Here is a 22,623-nt window from a genome sequence, read left to right on the forward strand (position 1 = left end):
TTCTTTTGCCACTTTCAGTTTGATCTGTTTAAATGTTGTTAATATATACAATTTTAATAAAAATCTGCGATGATGTATACACATATTTCAACCTTTACTTTTCACTGTCTTTGTGGATCTTAAAAAAACAATCCCAACTGGAGCGGGATCTTCCGAGCGGTACATGAAGGCAGCATCAGTCCGCTGCGTGAGCGAGCGGCTCGTCCCCGCGTATGTTCACTGTGTCCATCCCGCGAGGAGCCCGCAGGTGAGCTGACACGGACCGAACCGGACCGGGACTAAAATACCGAGGGACACAATAACAGAGTCCGGTTCCTGCTCGGTGAGTTCAACAAAAACAACAACAACAACAACAACAACAACAAGCTTTATTGTGAAATACCGGCTGAGGGACTGAGTCTCTTGTTGGAGCGGAACGAGAATAAATGTTTATGTTGCTTGATGGTTCGCTGGGTTTTGATCTTAGTATGAAGATATTATAATAGTTAGTATTATTTTATTATATTGCATTTTATAATATTATCCAATGTTTATTACATTAACTTTAAAAAGAGAAGATCAATCAGAGAAACTTGATATATTGTGATGGTGATATAGTCATTAATTTCATCACTTTTATTTCTTTAGAATCTTCCGGACAAAAAGTGGCCTCTGAATTTAAACTCAATTTAAATTTCAAATTAAAAAACAGACTTTGAGACTCATCCTGGTGCGTGTGTGAGTCTGCGTGTGTTTAAAGGGGTTCCGAAGGTCATTGAGAAGTTTCCAATTCAAGGGTCATTGAAGGTTGTTTGAGGTCTTCCAGGATGTTCTGATGGTCATTGAAATGGTTCAAGGCCGCTGTGGTCTGTGAGGCTCTACGAGGTTCTTCTCAGATACTATTGAGTCATTAATAACTTTCCCTGAGGTTTTGAAAGATATCTGATAGTAATTGAGGATGTTTCAAGGGTAGACATTGAACTTTTGATCTATTCACGGATGTTTCAAGGACTTTCCAGGTGATCGTTGAGGACATTCTGTTCCAGGATGTCTATCAATGAGTTCAAATTTGTTTGAGTTGAGTCAACGTCCCTCCGTTTGTCACAGCCTTCCTGTTAAGCCCCCCTGCTGTTTCCTGTGTGTGTGTCTTTCTGCTTCTGCTGCTGCCACGGATTCCCACAGTGTGTTGTTGTTGTGTGTTCATGTACTGTACTGGATTTTACCTAACTATTCAGGTATCATTTGATACAACGTCTTCATGCAGGAACATGAGTTCTTGACACCTTGTAGTTATTTCATTTCTATATTTGAGGAATCTGCTGATTATTTTCTTCCGTCAGTCCAAGTACTTTAATGTACAATAGAGGTACTTTAAAGATGCTATATAGGTAGTTTAAAGGTACAATAGAGGTAGTCGCCCCAATGTCTGTATGTGTATGTCTCTCTGTGTGTCTCTGTGTGTGTGTGTCTCTCTGTGTGTCTGTGTGTGTGCGTATGCAGGTGTCTGTGTTTGTGTGTCTCTCTGTCTGTGTGTCTCTGTGTGTGTGTTTATGCAGGTGTCTGTATGTGTGTGTTTCTCTGTGTGTGTGATCATCTGTGTGCGTGTGTGTGCGTGTATGTGTGTCTCTGTGTGTGTGTATCCTGATAACCTGTAGTTCCTCGATAACAGGATTCTAACCCTAGCTTTGACCTTTGACCTCCTCCTTCATAAACATCTCATCCCGTATTTACTGAGTGATGAAGACTCTGATGATTTAAGACTTTGCGTTTCACTGCGTCACCTCTGAACCGATCAATGAGCTTATTGATCATGACAAGAAAACTGCTTCTGAAAATGAACCGGATGAATATCTGCATCACAGCTAAAGAATAATATGAATAATATTCACAAGTCAAATGATTTCTCTTTTTACTAAAACACAAACACAAATATTTATTATTATTTATATATAAATATATTTATCTATATAAATGCCACGTGGCTTCATTCCTTGGTTCTCTATTTTTCACAATAAAAGCGCAGGAACTCTTTTAATGTGAAGGCTCAGCTGGAGGTCGTGGTTCGACATAAATCTGTGTAAACAATAATAAAAACAAATGAATTATTTCGGAGCAACTTGAATAATTTCACTCTTTTGCTGCCTTGATGAAATGATTGCGTATTATCTTGTTTCCTTGTTATTTCCTCATTGTCTCTTCGTTGCTTCCTTCTTGTTTCCTCGTTGTGTCTTCGTTGTCTCCTTGTTGTTTCCTTGTTGTTTTCTGGTTGTTCGTTGTTTCCTCTTTGCTTCCTCCTGTAATCATAACTCATTGTAAATGACCCTTTTTCATACGTCTCAGATTATGCATTAGGAAGTTACAGAGGCTGAGTTTTCATTCAGTGGGATCATTTCCTTCTGTTCTGAGTGCTACGATTCATTAACCCGAGGAAGCAGAACACTGAGCGTGTTCTTCTCATGAAGCAAAGAGGGAAATGACCGCCGTGGAGACAAAAGAGAGCAGACCACCCCGTCCATGTCCCAGAGGACGGGACAGCTGAGCAGTGCTCACATAAGTCATGATCTTTTGACTCAGCTTCATCTTTCCTCTCTTCCTCTGGTCATTATTATTGAAGAATCAACAAATAAAGTATGACTGCTCTCAGTTCGGCGTTTACCTTCTAATGCAAACCTTCTGCTGAAGATGAAGTCAGTTTAAGATGCTTAAGAAGGTTAAACTAATATATTTATCCAACGACAGAATTGTTCCCATACAAATTGTATTTAAATCATTTTCAGTGATAGTGATAATTATTCATTTTGAAAGGGTTCTATTCTGTATATGTGGGTTTGATTCACATTTGGTTTCATCATGACCAAAAACACACACTTGACTCGACGGGCGTGTGTGTCTGTGTGTGTGTGTGCGTATAGCACCATCTCACTCTATTTTGACTTAGTCGACTAATTAATAACTTCTTATCGGGACCGGGGCAACAATAAAGTATTTCTGCCAAGCAGAGCGCTTCCTCCCCCCGAAGCCTTCTGAGCCAAACGGCGCCAAGCACGCACACACACACACACACACACAGACACACTGTGGTCAGGGCTAACAACCTCACAAATCATTGTAATGTTCCATTGCTCGGATTGTTATTAATAAATCCTTTAATTAATCGGTCAAGCTTCAAGTTTGATCTGTGTGTCTGCTCATGAGATCAACGTTTATAATACACAAATATAAATATATGTATACATATATATATATATATTTATGTGCATGAGCATGACAATAACAGGACACACTCAGACGCCAGTGTTTTATTTGTGTCTTCAGGGGAGACATTTGTTTGAATAACCGCAGGACAATGTAGTTGACTGAAAGGACTTTATTCTGGAGGCCATTGTTGATTCTACTGTAGCAGGACGGTGTGTGTGTGCGTCGGCGTGTGTGTTTGTGTGTGTCCACTGAAACACACGTGTCAAGGCGCTGGAGGAAAAGGTCAGAGGATTCCAAAAAGTCCCCCCGGGTTCATCCCCTGGGGATCAAGCCGCCAAAGCTAACGCGTGCTGACGGACAGAGCGCTCAGCGGGAAGGCGAGCATGCTGGGAACGTTTAGTCCACGCCACGCCGAATGCGAACATCTCGCTCCGTCAGGTTAGATGTCACGTTCCACCATCGGAGCGCCACAAAGCGTTGTGTAGCCCGAAACGGACTCGTCTCTAATTTAATCGGGACTGATGAAACTCCCTGTGACATGTTTTCTGGATGAGGAGGCAACGTGTGATCCCACAGCGTCCAACCGAGAGGAGGTCTGCATGGAGTACAACTTTAAGGTCTTACGCGGAATGACTCAAACCTGGAAAGAGCAGAGGAAACAGCAAACACAGGCGGGAAACTCAAACAAAGACAGGAAGTGAATTACTCACCAAGCGTGGGTTCACAAATACAAAATAAAACAGGAAGTGAAACTAAACAGAGTTTAGATCCTAGGTAATGATGTAGTGATTTTAATCCAATACTATTCAGATGATTAGGACATAGAATGTTGTACTATTATTGATTAATAAACATTTTTTATCATAATTTTTATGTTAAATGCTGCTAATAATGTGCTCATTCAAGTTCATCATTTTACAGATGACACATGAAAAGTTCTCATGTTGAACGCGTCACAGTGTCAGAACCTCAGTTGGTTATCCGTTAGCTATTAGCTGTTAGCGGTGCAGCTTACCCTACTAGCTCTCCTCCTGTTGAGTTAAACGCTGGTTGGTTCCTTACAATGTCACATGATCAGAGACTAGAGAAACATCAATGACGTCATCATCACCGATTTGACTCAATGCCGGAGGAGAAAACTTTGTGAGCTGTTAATGTGCTCTTTAACCACTTCACGTTTACTGACCGTTGTAGTTGTTCCACTCGTCTTACATGTGTGTGTGAAGCACAGGTGGCTGATGATCAGCGCCTTCTCTTCCTCTTCCCAGAACCCCCCCGAGACGGGGGGCGGACATTTCCTGCAGATAGAAGGAAGACGGTTTCCTCTTGCCAGAATTCCCTTGTTCAGTGCAGCTCAGTTCCCACAATGGCATTTGTTTGTCTTTCCTCTAGACGTGGGAAATCCAAAGGAGGCGCTGGTCTTACGGCTTCTTCTTTGATGGTTTTAATCTCTTCTCTCTGACGACCTTTGGAGGTGTGATATGCAACGTTTTTTTTATGGACAAGAAGAGAAGAACTGTCCTCATACATCTATAACGTCTGTGACGGATGTGCTGCCAGTCGTGGATATCTCACCAAATCCATCACTATGTAATCCATGTAGTCATCAAACAGCAAGTGAAAAGACCTCCAAAACCCACACAGGGTCAGAGGTCACTCAAAGAATAGGTCTCTGTGCCAAGAGACGACTGAACTAAATAGTTTAACCAGAGACCACACCTACACCTACGTGTGTAACTATCTTTACTAAACCGAACTAAGTGTTTAATCATCTTTATTACACAGAAAACAACTACAAAGAGACACAACAGGACTACAAAGAGACACAAAACAACTACAAAGAGACACAACATGACTACAAAGAGACACAAAACAACTACAAAGAGACACAACAGGACTACACAGAGACACAAAACAACTACAAAGAGACACAACATGACTACAAAGAGACACAAAACAACTACAAAGAGACACAACATGACTACAAAGAGACACAAAACAACTACAAAGAGACACAACATGACTACACAGAGACACAAATCAACTACAAAAAGACAAGAAATGCTACAAAAAAGAAAAGACAACAGATCTAACCATTATGACGTGCACAAAGCTGTTAATACAAAAATATTTCCAAAATTAAAGAAACAAAGCAGTCAGATGGTGACCAGAAAGGGAAAAAGGTGCATAGTTACATAATATATGAATACATTTTTGCATCTGTTGAGAGTTTTCACATCTGTCTGGGGGAACTTCCAGTTTTTGAATGAAAAACAGTTGCATAAATGGACAAATATTTGCACGTCAGAGCGAAGCCGCTGCAATTTACTGCCCTTCTCTTTCATCACTTCCACCTGATTACTTTCACATGTTGTCAGAATGTCTGTATTTATCCTCCTGAGAAAGTTGGTCTTAGCATTTCCAACAAGTTTTACTGCTGAAACGTGCTTCACAGGTTCATTCACAGGTTTATTCACAGGTTTTTGTTCTTTTAGTTCCTAGTTTTCAATTTCAATTTATTTTCTGAATTTCACTTTCTTGAATATGATTTTTTTTTCATCTAGTCTATTAGTCTTTTATAATAGTCAGAGTAGTTTCTGGTTCTGGACGTCTGGTTTAACAATTCCCAGACCGACCAACACTCTGATACACACCTGTAAATTAGCATTGAGCCCTGAAGCATCTCCTGCTTTAGGGTCTATTTGTCATTGAAGAAGACTCCAAACTCGAGATTGCAACCAAAAACTCACGATTAGATGTTAGAGTTTAGTGAGGGAATAAATCAAAAGAGAAGTAATTTTCTCATAGACTTCTATGGGACCAGAGGAGTCGCCCCCTGCTGGTCGCTAAAAAATGCTTTTATTTTTAACATAAATGAGTCAGAGATGAAGTAGAAGAACAGGTAGTTTGATGAAGTAGGATCAAATGGATGAAGTTTTTTTTTTAAACAAACGGGTGCAATATACAGCGTAGAACTAAAATACACGCTTTCTAAAGTGATTATTCCTTACTTTTAGATTAGGTCTAAAACTAAATTAGTTTTTAAAAAATCTATTGACCTAATATATATATATATATATATATATTTTGACAGCAACCTGCAGTACAAAACTCTATTCATTCAAAGTGAACTTCAACACAAATTCCTCCCTTTTTGAAAGCTTGAAATGTCCTATTATCTTCCATATTTAGAAAGTCCACTTTTGGACTTTTTATTCTTTCCTTATTCAAACAAGGGTTTCCCTCCACTAACATAGGAAGCTCCACACAAAGAGTCTATTTCCGTCTGTAAATTTAAATATTTTCTCTCGTAACGTATCTCTTCATCTGATCATCGTTTGTCTGCATCAGCAGCAGGAAAAATAATAAAAATGAAATATGTAACCATGTGTGATTATGATGGATGTCTGATAAACCTGGAAGTGGAGCAGCATGTTGTACAAAATAGTCGTCCCCCCCCCATAGTGCAACAGGAAGAGGAAATAAAGATGGCAACAGCTGATAACCATGGGACCCCCCCCCCCCCCCGAGTTTTCATATTTTAACACAACACTTACCCTCCGTCTCTCTCTTTCTATTTTCAACATTTCATTTTCACCTTCTGCTCTACACAAATAAGGAAGTGATGATTTCTTTTCAAAGCGGCTTATGAAAATAACAAAGTGCAGAGGATGATCCGTCATCGCCAGGAACTACAAAGGAATGAACCCAGAGCCTTAGCCATAGAGATTCAAAACCACAAAGAGACTCAAAACCACTACAAAGAGACACAAAACAACCACAAAGACCGGAACCCTTCGCATGAAGCTAACACCCTGGCTGCGGTTTGTCTCTCAACAGCTACTTCCTGCTTTCATTTCTCCAACTGAACTCTGAGATACCTCCGGCCTGCCACCACGGTGAGAAGGTGCAACATGATCCAATGGCTCCGTCCATATTAAAGCACAGGTTCATTTATTCAGGCGGCGAGCGGCTCGCTGAGGACAATGTGCTCAGGAAACAAGTTTCTCTCGCTCACATGTGCGGTGATTCAATTCACTTAGATCACACTTGATTTGGGAATTTTCTGGTCTGTTGGAGTCTGATTTAAATGATCTGTGAGAATCAGTTGGTCTCTGAATGTGTTTTGTTACCTCAATGCTGATCTGGAACAAATCGAATACTCTGTATATTTAAAACGCGTGGTTTCACCACCTCTTGCTCTTCTCACGAGTTTGAGGTCACCTTGTTTATGGCCCGAGGAGCTCTGCTCTCCCTCTAACGCTCTCCCTCTCTCCCCCCCACCATCTCCCTCTCTCCCTAACGTCGTTCGTTGTAAACATAGTTTCAAGTCTTCGTCAATACAGCAAATAAAGTTAAATTTGGTTCATTTACAGTCAAACAGACCATAAAGCAGGGGATGCTTTAGGGCGGGGCTTCACATTGATTGACAAGTATTTCCAGAGTAGCTGCTCCTACACTAGATTATATACATATACATGTATATAGATATATAGATATACATGCCTGACAACAAAACTTGCTTTGGTGAATTATTTTTTTCCTCAATCTGCCGCGTGCAGACCTTGAGTAACGATGGAGGAATATAACGACGTAGGGACGAGACCACGATGCACGGAGCCATGCTCCCCTCAGATAAATCAAAGTGTGACTAAAAACACATTCAACCAAACATCTCACGTGTCTCTCTCCCCCCGCAGCTCAGACCGAGATCCGACCCACTTGACCTTCCTCACTGCCGTCTCTTATGCCGGCGCCGGGAGCCGGAGGGGCGGAGCCTCCTCGGATGCTGATACTGTGCCTCCTCCCGCTGCTGTGGCTGCAACCGGCGGACGCCGAGGCCACGAGGCAAGGCGGACCGCGGTTGCAGCTCTCGCACTCAGGTAGGAAAATGCTCCGGGAGAGGGAGGGGCTGTAAGGGAGGGAGGGGCTCTGAGAGAGAGGGAGGAGCTGTAAGGGAGGGAGGGGCTCTGGTAGAGGGAGGAGCTCTGGTAGAGGGAGGAGCTGCAAGCTTGATGCTTCCCATCGGAACCCTGACATTCAGGTGGTTTGTGCCCCCCCCATGTGTCTCCTTCTTTGACTGCTTGCACATGAGAACATCAGACCTTCACTCTCTTACTTCCACATTACAGTAAAAGGTCGGTCCAAACCGGATCAATTAACTGGTGAGGGACAGAGAGTCAGGTCTGACTCCAGTTTAAAGGTGTTCAGCTGCAGAGAACATCACGACTCAGCGTTCCAAACAGTGTGGCGGCCTGCTGCTACCGTGGAAACGATGTCCTCCAACACAGGGGAACATGTCTTTGTTTCTGAGAGCGTGGAGGCCTCGGTTAAAATCTCCTCTGCTGCAGAAACCCTCGATGAAAAATACAGCGGGGGATTAACAGAGGAACGGCGTGGGGGGGGCAAGGCGGTGTTGATGGCTGTTACGGTGCACATAAATGTTTAAAGCTGCTGCAGTTAGATTAATTATGTGGGAGAGCTGTCATCAGGGATTTACTCACAGCTATTTAAGGTTGGAATGTTACTCCTCTACAAGAAGTAGAATAGCGGCGCCTCTGTGTGTCGGTTAGCGAGACGTCGGTGGAGCGAATGGAAGCAGCAAATCAGATCAGTGACACTAATCCGGAAGGTTTGAGAGGTCATTTCATTAAAGGAGGAAGACCACAGGAGATGGAGACTTTAGATCTGAATGAGAGTTAATCATTAAATAACCATAATTACTACATTTTAGTGGAAAGACATAGTAGCTGATATGTTTCCCATTTGCGTTTGCTTTCTTTGACTATTTTCTCTCACAAAGATATTTCAGTTCGAACATAAAAGACAATGATACGAACAAGACAATCAGAGACCCACTGCTCAACAAAGCTAACACAGAATTAACAGCTCAGGAGGTGGAGACCAAAACCTCAGCTAAAAGAGAGAGATTGTTGGATACTGACACAAGCACAAAGACTCCTGATGGATGCTCGGCTTTGATCTGTAACTTCTGGATGTGGGAGACAACCATTTGGTCACATGTTTTTGTACATGTATCTTGTTGGTGGAAATGCACTTATTGTAAGACGCTTTGGACAAAAGCGTCAGCTAAATGACATATAATGTAATGTAATGTACCAAAAAATCTGTCAGTGTCTTAAGGTTGGTTGTTGAGGCATTTCGGGGGTCTGAAGTGTCAATCGAATGGGTCTCAGACACTCCCAAAACCACCTTAATACACACCCTTCATTTAACCAGGTGAGCGTACACACTCGGTAAACACACACGAGTCGACGCCCAGGATGACTGTGATTGGTTCTAAGAAATACAGAGGTGTGTGATTTAAACGAAAGAACCAGACCCTTTGAAGATGCTTTCACATCAATCATGTCTCATATACCGAATCCAACTTTGGGGACATCTTTTATCTTCAGCTGCCAGTTCAATCTCAAAATCTTTGGAATTTAATCAGAAGTTACGTGGACGTTAAAAACCTCGAAGAAGCTTGGGTTTTCCCTCGAGAGCAGATGACTTGCTTTTCCCATGAACAGTCAGTATCTCACTCTGCAGTAGATCTCATGATGTCACTGTGTGTGTCTGTGTGTGTGTGTGTGTGTGTGTGTGTGTGTACAGTAGCAGCTTGTGGTTTTCATGGCAGTTAAGTGGACTCCAGTTAATGAAGCAGCATGCGATGCTCTCGCTGTGTTTGTAGCTGCAGGATCAACATTATGGAAACTATTAAGATTTTATAAGCCAGATACTCAGACAGGAGCTTCAGGGGGCAATGGACACACACACACACACACATGCAAACACACCCTGTGTGCGTCACAGCTGACCCAGTGTTTGACCTATGCAGGAATCCACAGAGACCAGCCCTCATCCTGCAGGGAGACACACGCTGTTAGCCTTCAACCTGACAGGAGTGTGTGTGTGTGTGTGTGTGTGTCTTTATGTGAGTGCGTCACTGCACTAAAAGTAACCCAACCAAAAAAGGCTTTTCTTTTTCTCATCCTCTCAGACTCAAGTCTTCCCATTCTAAACATCATAAATATGATCATTAGCCACATGCAGGTGCACTTATGTTTTTTTGAGTCGAGACTCTATGGAGATTTGCTTTAATTCAAACCCTTCACATTTCACAATAAAAAATGCATGTTTAGTTGAGTTGGGAAGCAGAGAAATTGGAAAAATTACTGAATTACCTTCTATTCACCTTCTATCCACCTTCTTTCCACCATCTATCCACCTTTTATCCACCATATCCACCTTCTATCCACCTTCTTTCCACCTTCTTTCCACCTTCTATCTAATTTTATCCACCTTTCCATCTTCTGTCCACCTTTTATTCACCTTCTTTCCACCTTCTATCCACCTTCTATCCATCATCTCTTTTCGGGTTCTCCTCCTCGTAGCTCATGAGAGGAAACATCTGGTTTTCAGAAGTTGAGGGTTTGGATCTGGATAAAGAACCGTGTCCTGTGAGTATCGCTGACATGAAGCCGCTGCACCTCAGACGTCTGCAGTTTGGCGCCCTGCGCGTCTTCCTGACATCAACTCGTTGGTTCTCTGGCTTTTACAAAACTTTCCAGTAGTAAATTGTTGATGTGTCTCCACCCGTCTGGGACTCAAGGCGAGTTAAAACAAACGCCATCTCACGAGGGATTCGTCTTATGATTCAAGTAGTGTGATTTGACCTTCTAAAAGTCAAATGTGTAAGTATGTGTATGTATGTGTGTGTGTATGTGTGTGTGTATGCGTGTGTGCTTGGTACCTGATTTGTTGTTTCAGAGTCGGTTCAGAGAACATTTAACTTCTCTGACAAGAGTTCTTCCTGCTGTTAGTCTCTGCGCTAACGTGAAATGAATCCAAGAAAAACACGCTGACCTCATGTGTGCCTGTGGGATGGAATGAAACGCAACACACACACACATACTTATTAGTGTGTGTAAGTGTGTATGTGTTTTCTCTCTGTCACACACATTATTTTGATAGCTGGTCACTCAGACTGATATAAAAACATGAACTGACATACTCGTGTATGTGGAAATATCCAATTATCCTTTTGACAGCTGCCCACACACACTCACACGCACACACACACACACACCCACACGTACCATACGCACACATCTGTCGCACGCGTCACCACGTTTGTTGTTTCATAATTACATGAACTCACAGAACAAAACTCCATAAAAAGTAATTCAATTCCGATTCCGATGTGTCTGTGTGTGAAGGTGTGTATGTGTAGGTCTGTTTGTGTGCGTGTGTGTGTGTGTGAAGGTGTGGATGTGTAGGTGTGGATGTGTAGGTGTGTGTGTGAAGGTGTGTGCGTGTAGGTCTGTTTGTGTGTGTGTGTGTGTGTGTGTAGGTGAGTGTGTGTGTGCGTGACAGAAAGAAAAAAAGAGAAAATTAGAGAGCGGTTACACTCACACACCTGTGTGGGTTTGTGTGAGTGCGTTTGTGTGTGTGTCGTGTGCGGCCTCCCGGGAGGTGTTGCCCGTACCTTGCGGTGTCATGCAGTGAACCTTGACCTTCAACCCCCCCTCCCTGATTAAAGTAGGTTGATTTAGGAGAAGCGGAGACAAATGAAGGCGAGGTTAGAGTGTCAAAACAGGGGGCAAGGAACGAACTGGAGGAGGGAGGAGGGAGGGAGGGGGGTGGGGGGGGTGGATGGAGGTGGATGGAGGCAAGAGGGGGTTGGATGGAGGAGGAGGCAGGCGGGCGAAGGTGGGCGGAGGAAGGTCACAGAGGGTCAACAGCTGAGAACTAATACTCAGGTCAAACTGTGTGCGCGTATGTGTGAGTGCGTGCATGCGTGTGTGTGTGTGGGTATGCGCGCTTGTGTGTTCATGTTTGTGTGTAAGTAGTAAAGTTAAAAAATAATCCTTTTAGAATCTTCATGAGGTTGTTTTTGTTAAACAGTGTAATGTTTTAGAGGCACGATAAGATTTTAGACCCTTTATCGTCACATTGTGATGTGGAGTCTTTTATTAGTTTTATATTCATATATTAATCTAAATCTGTTATTTGCTGTCTGGAATATATACATTTTAAATGACAATCATTTGTAGGAATAGTTTGTTTTCCATGTTGTGGCTGATTTATCTTTTATTTTATTGATTGTTATATATTTATATTAGTACTGATATTCCCTTACAGTTACAATTCATATCCAAAAATCACTATATTTAAATACTTTTCTGGTTAGTAAAGCTTAAACTTCTCAATTGTCATGAAATGTGGATTTATTTCATATTTAAAGAAGATCTTCAGCCAGTTTCATAAACACAGCGCGCTACTGACCTTTGACCTCAGATGAGCTCTGCCTTCCACTTCACGTTCTTACTGGCATGGATTCTCTGCTGGAGAAGTGAGGGGGATGCACACACACACGCAAACACACACACACACACACACACACACACACCCCGACGCTGGTTAACGTCGCTGACAGACGTCCTCCATTTTTGACTCGTTACCAGATAAGAGACTGGTAACAGATAACAGCTGATTACTGCCTGTGTTAGGCAAGGTTGCATGTGTGTGTGTGTGCTGAGGGCATGGTCTACGTCACACACACATACACACACACACACACACACACACACACACACACACACACACAACCATCTGTTTGACTTATTTTGACACCTCTCTGTTTCACCCCAGGTGTTTACCAAATGCTCTGTTAACACCTCCACCTCCTTAAAGTAAATTATCTGTGTGTGCATTTGTGTGCTTGTGTGTGTGTCTGTGTATGTGTGCGTATTGGTAGAAGTTACACTTTCCTCCCACAGATGAGCAGAGCTCCGCTGATAAAGGAACACAACTATGAGATGGTGAAAAACTTCCAATAGAATGCCAAGAATGTGACTACTGATCTTTATTTAGTAATTATTAGTAGTCATCTGTGTTGGTAATGGTGGGAAACACATGGAGGCTCCACATGTAATAAATATTCACAACTATTCACATATTCATTGCCTCCCATCCCTCCCCACTTCCACCCGCAGTTTCTCTGATTTATGGTGGCATGACTGTTGAGGTCTTAGATGAATCAATGATGTCATACTTAACTGAGGAGCTCAGAATTTAATGCGTTTAACAGAATATGATTAAAATAAACACGTTATATGAGGGACATATTTTAAATGAGATGGAGAATGAAAGGATTTTGAGAAGCTTTTGTCAAACGTGATGTGTTCAAGGACCATCAGAAAGAAGAAAATCTGACAAAAATCAGGCTCCTCTGTGACTCAGAGGCTTCGTGGCTGCATTTCCTTCATGCATGACACAGTGTTTCATATGTATTCTGTTCCCGTAGCAACATGCTGAACAACAGAACCCAATCAACTCGGTGTCCCGTCGTCTTTTCCTTCTCCGGAACATGTTGACATCTGTGATGGAGGATGAAACATCTCCCCCTTACCATCACGGCGACCCTTTAGTCTTTTTAGCTCTTCGTCACACAACCAGCGTTGGGACTCGTTTCCAGACCGGTCCTCGTTAACGCGTCCTCGTTAACAACTCAGAGGAGGAAGCGCCGTTTTATGAGAAATGTGTTCTTTGTTGGGGAGGAAAGTAAAGCCCTCAGATCACTTCCTGTCCGCTCCTTTCATCTGCTCCACTCCCTCTTCTCTATTCCACTGCACTCTGTGGAGAGGAGTAGTGACAGGAGTGTTGAAGAGAGTCACTTGAGTCTAATTTACTATTTGAATACCCTCATTTTTCAACCAGAGCAAAGGAAGTGATTGTATTTGTGAATGGGTGAATGATGACATGAAGTGTTTAAAGCGTTTTGAGAGGTCGGGAGACTAGAAAAGCGTTAAAAGTACAGTCCATTTTCCATATAAATGGGAAATGATCAAAGCTCATGTTGGTCCATCTCAGATCTGAGGAACGGTTCGGCCCTCTTCTGGGAAGGCGGAGTCAGCGGCGGCTATCAGGCCCTGCTATTGGACGAGGATCGAGGGTGGCTGCTGGTGGGGGGGAAGGACCACGTCTACCTGCTGAGCGCGGACGGCTCGGACCTCAAGGCGCACGCGGTGAGGACGCCACAGGACATTGGCAAGTTGAAAAAGAATCCGGAAGACGTCTTGACTTCCTGTTCCTGTCCAGCAGGTCCACTGGCCGGCCTCCACGGAGCACGTGCAGCGCTGCCAGCTGGCCGGCAAGAGTCTGGAGGTAGACACGGAGTCAAAATATAATGTTCACGACATTGTTTTAATCACGCTACGATAACAACCGTCTTTTTCATTAAGAAAACAACATAATAAAAAAGCTGTTTTGAGTATTTGTGCTAAGCTAAGTAAGCTTTCTGTGGTGCTCTTTGCGCCTGCGTCTCTTTACTGTTCTTCCTGCTTCCAAGTCACGAAGACATCACATTGTGTCTCCTCTTCGTCCCCAGACGGACTGCGCCAACTTTGTGCGTCTGCTGCAGCCGCTCAACAAAACCCACGTTTACGCCTGTGGGACCGGAGCCTTCCACCCGCAGTGTGCCTACCTGCGCCTGGGCCACACCGCACAGGTGTTCTCAGTCATGCTCATGCTCTGCGGGAGGTCATGTGACCGTGGTGGAGTTCCTTTATGGTCTAATGTCAAGTCATGTGACCGTGGTCTCTCTCTCTGCCCCCCCCTCTCTATAGGAGCCGTTGTCCATACTGTCTCACACAGTGGAGTCTGGCAAAGGGAAATGTCCCTTCAGTCCCACGCAGGCGTTCACCGCTCGATTGACTGGTGGGCCTCCTCCAGTACACACATGTAGTCACACACACACACACACTCATCATCTACTTCAGGATTGCAATTACAAAGAGGCTCCGTTAGGTCCTTTTTTATGTCATTTTGAGATATAATTAGAGAAATAAAGACCCGATTGACTGTGTTGTCCAGATCAGAATAGTTTAAATATGTACTGATTAGAAGTTAGGGAGGGAAGAACAATGGAATTAACCAGGAAATGAGTTTCTTGTTTCTTCTCCTTATTTACATCCTTCTGTCCCTCCCTGCAGACGGTGAGCTCTACGCAGGGACCCCCGTGGACTTCATGGGGGTCAACGCTGCGGTCTTCCGTTCTCCGGTCCGGTGCAGCAGCCACAATCACATCCGGACCGAAGCCAACGACCAGAACTGGCTCAACGGTGAGAAGCTTTGCCCTCCATTATGATGATGATCATTTGACCAGGACCAACTAAACTCCCCCTCCCCCCCCCCCCCCCCCCCGCCATTCAGAGCCGGACTTTGTGGGCTCCTTCTCCATCCCCGACACCCACAGCCCGGACGACGACAAGATCTACTTCTTCTTCAGGGAGCGGGCGGCGGAGGCCGACCAGTGGGACCAGCGGGTGTACAGCCGGGTGGCTCGGGTCTGCAAGGTTAGGGTTAGGGTCAGAGACGTCACGTGTAAAGTCAGGTCTGGTCTTTGTTTCCAGCAACTTCATATTGTGAACTCCAGAAACATCATTCGTAACATTCATTTGATTAATTTGAGTATTGATGCGAGTAGCAACTAGTGTGCTGAGGTCTGATTGTGAAGCCAGCAGCTAGAGACCTTCGTTAAGCATAAAGACTTGAAAGGGGGGGAGGGCAGCTATTTAAAAAAAAAAAGTAATTTATACGTATAAAAAAGCAGTTTCAAGTGTTTGTGCTAAGCTAAGTTAGCATTCTTTATATTTACGCAGTGAACGGGGTTTCCGTCCATCAGCTTAAAATTAAGATATTTATTTTTTAACAAATATCAGCCGTAGTTGTTGTTCTTCTTCTTCACCCCCCTCTTCTCCCTCTTCTGCAGAACGACGTTGGAGGGAAGCGGAGTCTCATCAACCGCTGGACCACCTTCCTCAAGGCCCGGCTGGTCTGCTCCGTCCCCGGCCCGTCCGGGGTCGACACGCAGTTCGACGAGCTCGGTGAGATCGCCCTCTTTCCTTCCTTCCTTCCTTCCTTCCTTCCTTCCTTCCTTCCTTCCTTCCTTCCTCTCGGCCTTTTCTTTCATCCTCGTTCGTTTTATTCTAAATCCATCATCTTTGAAGACGAGGTTCCACCATCTTTTTTTCCCTTTTCTCCTCATGTTCAATCTGACCTCAGGAGCACACAGATTCATATCATTACCATTAAAGGTTAAAGCTGTCACTGTGTCTTCCAGAGGACATCTTTGTTCTGGAGACCAAAGACCCTCAGAACCCGACCGTCTACGGCGTCTTCAGCACTTCCAGGTGAGAGGACGCACCTGTGTCAATGTCCAATGTGTCCTCACGCAACAGTACTTATGATAGCTTACAAAAAAGGAATTCACCTTCAAAAGTCCATCATCTTTACAAGAAAAAAAAAGAAAAAAAACTAAACTGCTCAGTTATGTTTTGACACAATAGAACTACTTGAGGAAGAAAAAATAAGTTAGAGTTCAAATAACTCTGGAAATGGTGTCAGAATAACACTCAATGATAAAAATCCTAAACCAGGAAAAATTACAAAAGTTGACAAACTATGTTCAAATCCAATATGTGTCCACTTGTTAGCAATGTTGGAGAAATATGAAGCGCTAGGTGTTAAAACAATTTATATTTCTACATCCTCTCTGCGCTGTGGTCACTACCTGAAGCTTCTCTTATTCATGGTCACATGGCTGAAAGCTTTGTTGTTGCCCGCGGTGTGTTCGAGGACCGGTGGAATAAATGACGGGGTTTTGATGTTAGAAGAGAACTCTTCTGTGCCCCTCCCCTGCAGCTCCGTGTTTCCCGGCTCGGCGGTGTGCGCGTACTCGATGGCGTCCATCCGAGCGGCTTTCAACGGGCCCTTCGCCCACAAGGAGGGCCCCGACTACCGCTGGGTCGAGTACAAGGGCCGCATCCCGTACCCGAGGCCCGGCACGGTGAGTCCACGCGGGATCAAACCACGGAGAAAGAGGGGGAGGCGGTTCATTTTCTTCTCGCGAAGCGTTTGAGAGTATTTGAGATGTATTTAAGCCCAGCATTGACCCCCCTGTAAACCCCCCCCCCACCCCCCCCCCCCTCAGTGTCCCAGCGAGACGTACGACGCGCTGCACAAGTCCACCCGGGATTTCCCCGACGAGCTGGTGAGCTTCATGCGGCAGCACCAGCTGATGTGGGAGGCCGTAATGCCCCTGGGGGGTCGGCCCGTGCTGACCCGGGTCAACGCCCCCTCCGCCCTGAGGAGGCTGGTGGTGGACCGGGTGGAGGCCGAGGACGGGCCCTACGACGTCCTGCACCTGGGCACAGGTGAGTGGGGGGGGGGTGGGGCGGGGACTGCTGAGTGTGTGAGTGGGGGTGGTTGGGGGGGGGGGGGGGATTTCTTCTCATCATCTGCACATAAACCTGCCCGATAAATGCTCTGATTCTTCTTCTTGTGGCTGTGTTTGGATGCAGTGTATGCATGCGTGTTTGTGTGTGTGTGGGTTTGTGTTCCGGCATACGTCCAGAAGAGTAGAAGAAGAAACTATTTTTACATGAGTAGAAGTTGTGTTGTGTATTTTACTCAGTGTTGGTTCTCTGTGTTATTTTAAGTTTAGTGAGTTTAGTAAGTTGTTCCTTGTTCTCAGGAGGACACAGACAGTCTTCATGCATCATTAGTCCATATAGGGTCGGACTCAGTAGACACACTGATGCATGAACACATGTCAGGATGCTCCCACGAGGCCTCACATCACAGGACTCAGATCTCTCTGTGGGAATCCTCTTGTGTTTGTGTGTTCGCTGCTCGACGAGAATCCCAGACTCAGAATATGAGGGGCGACTCCTCTGGTCCAATAGAATTGAGATAATGACTCTACTTCTCTCTTGATCTATTCCCTCAGTAAACATTGTTAACATGAGTTCATGGTTTCAATAGCTTGTTTCAAGTCTTCAATACAGCATGATGTTCATTTAGTAAATGATGGTCGTAAACAGACCATAAAGCAACAAGCTGATTAACAGGTCTCTAATAGAAAAGAAAAGGAACGGTCAGGTTTTATCATAATTCATTTTAATTAAGTGTTTGTTCTCAATAAGAGAACATGTGGGTCCACGGAGTTGAAATATGAACAAATGAGCGGTTCTTTCGGTGTTGGTGTGTAAAGTAAATGTCTCATTGTGTCGATGCTCCCAGATGATGGGAAGGTGCTGAAGGCGGTATCGTTTGTCAAAGACAGCCTGGACAGGGAGGAGATCATCCTGGAGGAGCTGACCATTTTCAAGGTGAGACAATAAAAGAAATAAAGGCGTAAATACTTCTTATGTGGAACATATTTGTTTAGAAATAATCAGCTGAACATACAATGAAGATATTGATATCTCTGTAGATAGGCGGATAAGGAAGTAAAGGACAGTGATAAAAAAAAAAAAATCCAATTAAAGTAGGATATCAGAAAAAAAAGAGTGCACAGGTAAGGGAAACCAGACGTCTGTTTACGTATCAGGGTAAAACAGGAAGTGAACCATTTCCTGCGCCGTGCTCCTTGGATGGTTGGTGAGATCCCTACAAAGATACCTGCCCCTTGTCATTGACCTGAGGCTCCGCCTCCTCGGGGGTCAGGGGTCACCGAGTCCCTTTCTGCGGGTCGGAGAGGTGGGGGCCGCCCCTCGTCAGGTTTCCCAACTGGAGACCCTGAGGCATTCCTGAAGGATCCGGTGTGGCTTTTGAGTCGACACAAAGATCTCCCTCATACATCAGCTCATTTACATTCATCCACCCATCCATATTCATATCTACTATGTAGGAGATATATGACACATAAGAATATAGTGTATATATACAGTATATATCATACTATCCTTAAACGGAATGTAGAAAAGCAGGTTTTTATTAAACTCATCCATTTTTCTTTTTTTCCTGAAGAGTCCGACTCCCATCCTGAGCATGCAGCTGTCCACTAAGAGAGTAGGTCTACTTGTCTTTATGTCTCACTGTCTCATCCGTTTGTCTTTATGTCTCACTGTGACTTTTATCAAATCATAACCCGGTATGTTGTGACTCTTCTTTTATATTCAGTAGCCAATAAAACGCAGATATGATGGAAAAGGTTCATTTCATACGTAGAATGAATTCCAGTTGTGGGAAACATTTATATTTATACTTGTAAACATATTCATATTCAAACAAATCGTACGATAACGTAGGAGATCACGTGTGCTGTTGAGCCTGTCTCACCTCCCTCCCTTTTCCCCCGTCTCGCTTTCACTGTCTCTCCACCACAGCAACAGCTGTTTGTGTCCAGCGAGGAGGGGGTGGCCCAGCTGGGGCTCCAGAGGTGTAATCTGTACGGGTCGGACTGTGCCCAGTGCTGCCTGGCCAGAGACCCGTACTGCTCCTGGGACGGCCAGACCTGCTCCACGTACTTCCCCTCCAGCAGGAGGTAGGGACGTGTATCTATTGTATGCATTTTAAGCTGTTACTGTTTATGGAATGCTCTCACACGGGACACGAACAATAGTCTCCTGAATAACATACCCCCCCCCCCCCCCCCCCCATCCCCGACTATACTGTTCCCCACAGTATTGTCCCGTCAAACCACGTACTACTTCACTCATTTCTACCAATTGATGTAGAAGTGAGTGTGAGAGTCTTCAGGAGCTTTGTTTCACTAAGTGAATGATGCCTGATAAAGAATCAGCATGCGTGTGGAGAGGGAGAATAGAATGAAGAAGAATCGGGAAGAAGAAAGAAAGAAAGTTTAATTAACACCCCCTGAAGAGCAAGACAATTATTATAATATATCATAAACCTGTAGTCTAATGGAGAGAAACATGAGCCGTTAGGCCTGTAGACCTGTTCCAGCGTGAAGGACGTGAGACGAGGAAGGGCGGGGTCAAAGGGGACAGAAGGTGACGGCTACAGTTCACGTGGCTGGAACAACACTCGGTATTTTCATAGCCTGTTTCCTCGTTCACGACGGCAGTAGCTCCGGGATTCTTCCCCGCGAGGAGCCAACAGAAGCCCAGCAGCAGCAAAGAGGACTATCCAATGGTCGTATAGGACATCATCTTGTCTTCAGTGTCCACACCGTCAGAGACGGGGACATCAGAGACATGTCAGCACGCCTTTTTGCGTACAAATATTAGAATCATAGTCAGAATTACACTAGAGTACATCTAATAAACAGCTTATAGGTAAGTTGCATAATTCATGTGTGTGTGTCTGTGTGTGTGTGTGTGTGTGTGTGTGTGTGTGTGCCAGGCGGGCTCGGAGACAGGATGTAAAGCACGGAGACCCCTGGAGCCAGTGCCCCGTCACAGAGGACAGTAAGGACATCCGCCTCCTGATGTTGAATAAACTGCTTCTGTTTGGAATGTTGCTGAGAAACACACACACACACACACACACACACACACACATCAACACTGCCATTAATCTCTCAAATGCCACAGATTTTTGTAAACTTTTGAAAAATTTTGTAAATTGTAAACACAGAAGAAAATTTTCACACTTTGTTTTTTGCAAAAATACTCAATACCAGCACCTCACTGACATCACTACCATTATGCAAGAAATATAAGTGAATATGAACACGCCACCGCCCTCTAGAGGTCGGATTGAGTAACTGCAGGTTTCTCTTCCCAGATAAACTGGTGGCCAGAATGATGAATATGATAAATATGAATATATGAAAAATGTGAACAACCTTCTGTTACCATAATAACAGGGATGTCAGCTTCATCAAGTTGAAATCAAATCAAACGGAGTGGCCTCATCTCAACACAATTAGTTTATTCACATAAGTATAATCCAATTTTGCACCACCCCCACCGCTCAGACCCGCACTCTGTGGAGGTGAAGCCGGTGTTTGCCGTGGAGGGGAACGCCACCTTCCTGGAGTGTGTTGCTCGCTCGCCGCAGGCGGCGCTCCGGTGGACGCTGCAGCCCGCCGAGGACCAAGAGCCCCGAGAGGCGAGTCGACAACTGAGAACAGCTGGAGTGAGAATCTCTCCTCGGCTTCCGGTGTATTCAAACGGCGTGTTATTAAAACCAGTTCTCTCTCTCTCTCCGTCAGCTCCATCAGAGCGGCGAGGACGACCGCTCCCTCCGCACCGGGCGGGGGCTCCTGGTGCAACGCCTGCAGGCGGCCGACTCGGGCCTCTACACCTGCGCCGGCCACGAGCACTCCTACCGCCAGGTGCTGGCCCGCTACCGCGTCCACGTCATCCCCAGCCGCGGCCTGCGCGCACCGCCGGGCCCCCGGCCCCCAGCGGGGAAGGCCGCTCCGGCTCTGGCTCTCTGGTACTTCTGGCCCCACCAGCAGCTTCCACCGAAGAGCTACAAGGACTTGCGCCGGGTGGCCGTGGAGCAGGACTGCGAGCAGCTCTGGTACCGAGAGAAGCGGCGGCAGCAGAAGCTGCGCAACTTGAAGCATGAGAGCAAGAAGGCCCGGGTGAGGAGGAACAACCCGCCGGAGGCCGCGCTCTAGTAGTCCACGCGAACACTGTGCGGGGAATATTTTCACCTCTTTATCGTTCTGTCGAGGAGCGGTTGTCTGTGCTCTCTTTAAGAAACCAGACTCCATTGGTAAAAAATAGGGATTTTACCTCTCAGCTCAGGAACTGCTGCTCTGATCAACCAAATTGTTTAAATCATTGGGTGACTTTAAGGGTTAGTTCAGATTCACCCAGGAACTAACACACCAACAAGCACCAGCGGCCCCAGTGTTCTGAGAATCTGAATTTCTATTTGTATCGATTGAGTCCTGGTCCTCATACAAGCCCAGTTCAAAACATCATAACAAAATCTAGCACTGGTAGTGATGAGAAGAGAATATTTTCCTTGAATGTTTTGAATTTCATCCACAATTCAACCATGCTTTTTTTTCTGTCCGAATGATGTATTTCAACCTGAAGATGGCAGCAGATTGTAGCTGATGGCCGACACAGAGGACAAGATATATATATATATATATATATATATATATATATATATATATATATATATATATATATATATATATATATATTTATCTATATACATTAACAAGTGTTTGCCCGATGTTGCTACACATTGAACTCTTTGAACATATAAATCTTTGAAAATAAATATAAATGTAAATGTAAAGCTTATGGATTTTGCAGTTAAACTAATAGTTATTATTAACACCCATATATATTAAATAACTCTATTTTTAATAGTATTCTTACTTATCAAGATACTGTTCATATGAACTTGTGTTTTTTTTTTAAACTTTACAATATAAATAAATGAAATTGTCTTCATAAGTCCCAAAGGTTGTATATAATAAAAGATTGTAACCCTTCAAGGATGTTGTTTTTTTTGCCACATAATAACTATATTATATTATATATTTTTTTATTATGGCATTTTGTCAACACGATATATTTTTTTTCCAAAACGTTTTTCCACCAAATATTTTTTGAGAATGTTCTTTGTCATTTGTTAAGATATTATATTTTGATGGGTTTTTTTCAACTTTTTTTTACTTTGTTCTCCATGACATTTTTCCATCTCCTTTTTTAAACG

At 44.2% G+C, this 22,623-nt stretch overlaps 1 protein-coding gene across 2 annotated transcripts; it reads left to right on the top strand.

The window, feature by feature from the left end:
- Positions 1-189: 189 nt before the first annotated feature.
- Positions 190-22,084, top strand: si:dkey-49n23.1 (semaphorin-3D). Of its 2 annotated transcripts, none has more exons than XM_037447812.2 (18): positions 190-322; positions 7,878-8,060; positions 14,056-14,210; positions 14,284-14,349; positions 14,573-14,692; positions 14,811-14,901; positions 15,177-15,305; positions 15,397-15,539; positions 15,956-16,070; positions 16,307-16,376; positions 16,888-17,032; positions 17,177-17,399; positions 18,268-18,356; positions 18,997-19,038; positions 19,356-19,513; positions 20,335-20,399; positions 20,912-21,045; positions 21,149-22,084. In XM_037447812.2, exons 2-18 carry the CDS (start codon positions 7,925-7,927, stop codon positions 21,560-21,562), a joined length of 2,295 nt encoding a protein of 764 aa, XP_037303709.2. In that variant the 5' UTR covers positions 190-322; positions 7,878-7,924; the 3' UTR covers positions 21,563-22,084. The 2 variants fall into 2 exon arrangements, with proteins under 2 accessions (XP_037303709.2, XP_037303710.2); XM_037447813.2 differs by having other exon boundaries at positions 14,287-14,349.
- Positions 22,085-22,623: the final 539 nt, after the last annotated feature.

This window comes from Pungitius pungitius, chromosome 8 (assembly GCF_949316345.1).
Source record: "Pungitius pungitius chromosome 8, fPunPun2.1, whole genome shotgun sequence".
In the NCBI taxonomy this organism is placed as follows: Eukaryota; Metazoa; Chordata; class Actinopteri; order Perciformes; family Gasterosteidae; genus Pungitius; species Pungitius pungitius.

Coding starts and splice junctions, on each gene's coding strand:
- si:dkey-49n23.1 (XM_037447812.2), top strand. CDS start 7,925: ATGCCGGCGCCGGGAGCCGGAGGGGCGGAGCCTCCTCGGATGCTGATA. Junction 8,061..14,055: donor GTTGCAGCTCTCGCACTCAG/GTAGGAAAATGC, acceptor GGTCCATCTCAG/ATCTGAGGAACGGTTCGGCC. Junction 20,400..20,911: donor GTGCCCCGTCACAGAGGACA/GTAAGGACATCC, acceptor CCCACCGCTCAG/ACCCGCACTCTGTGGAGGTG.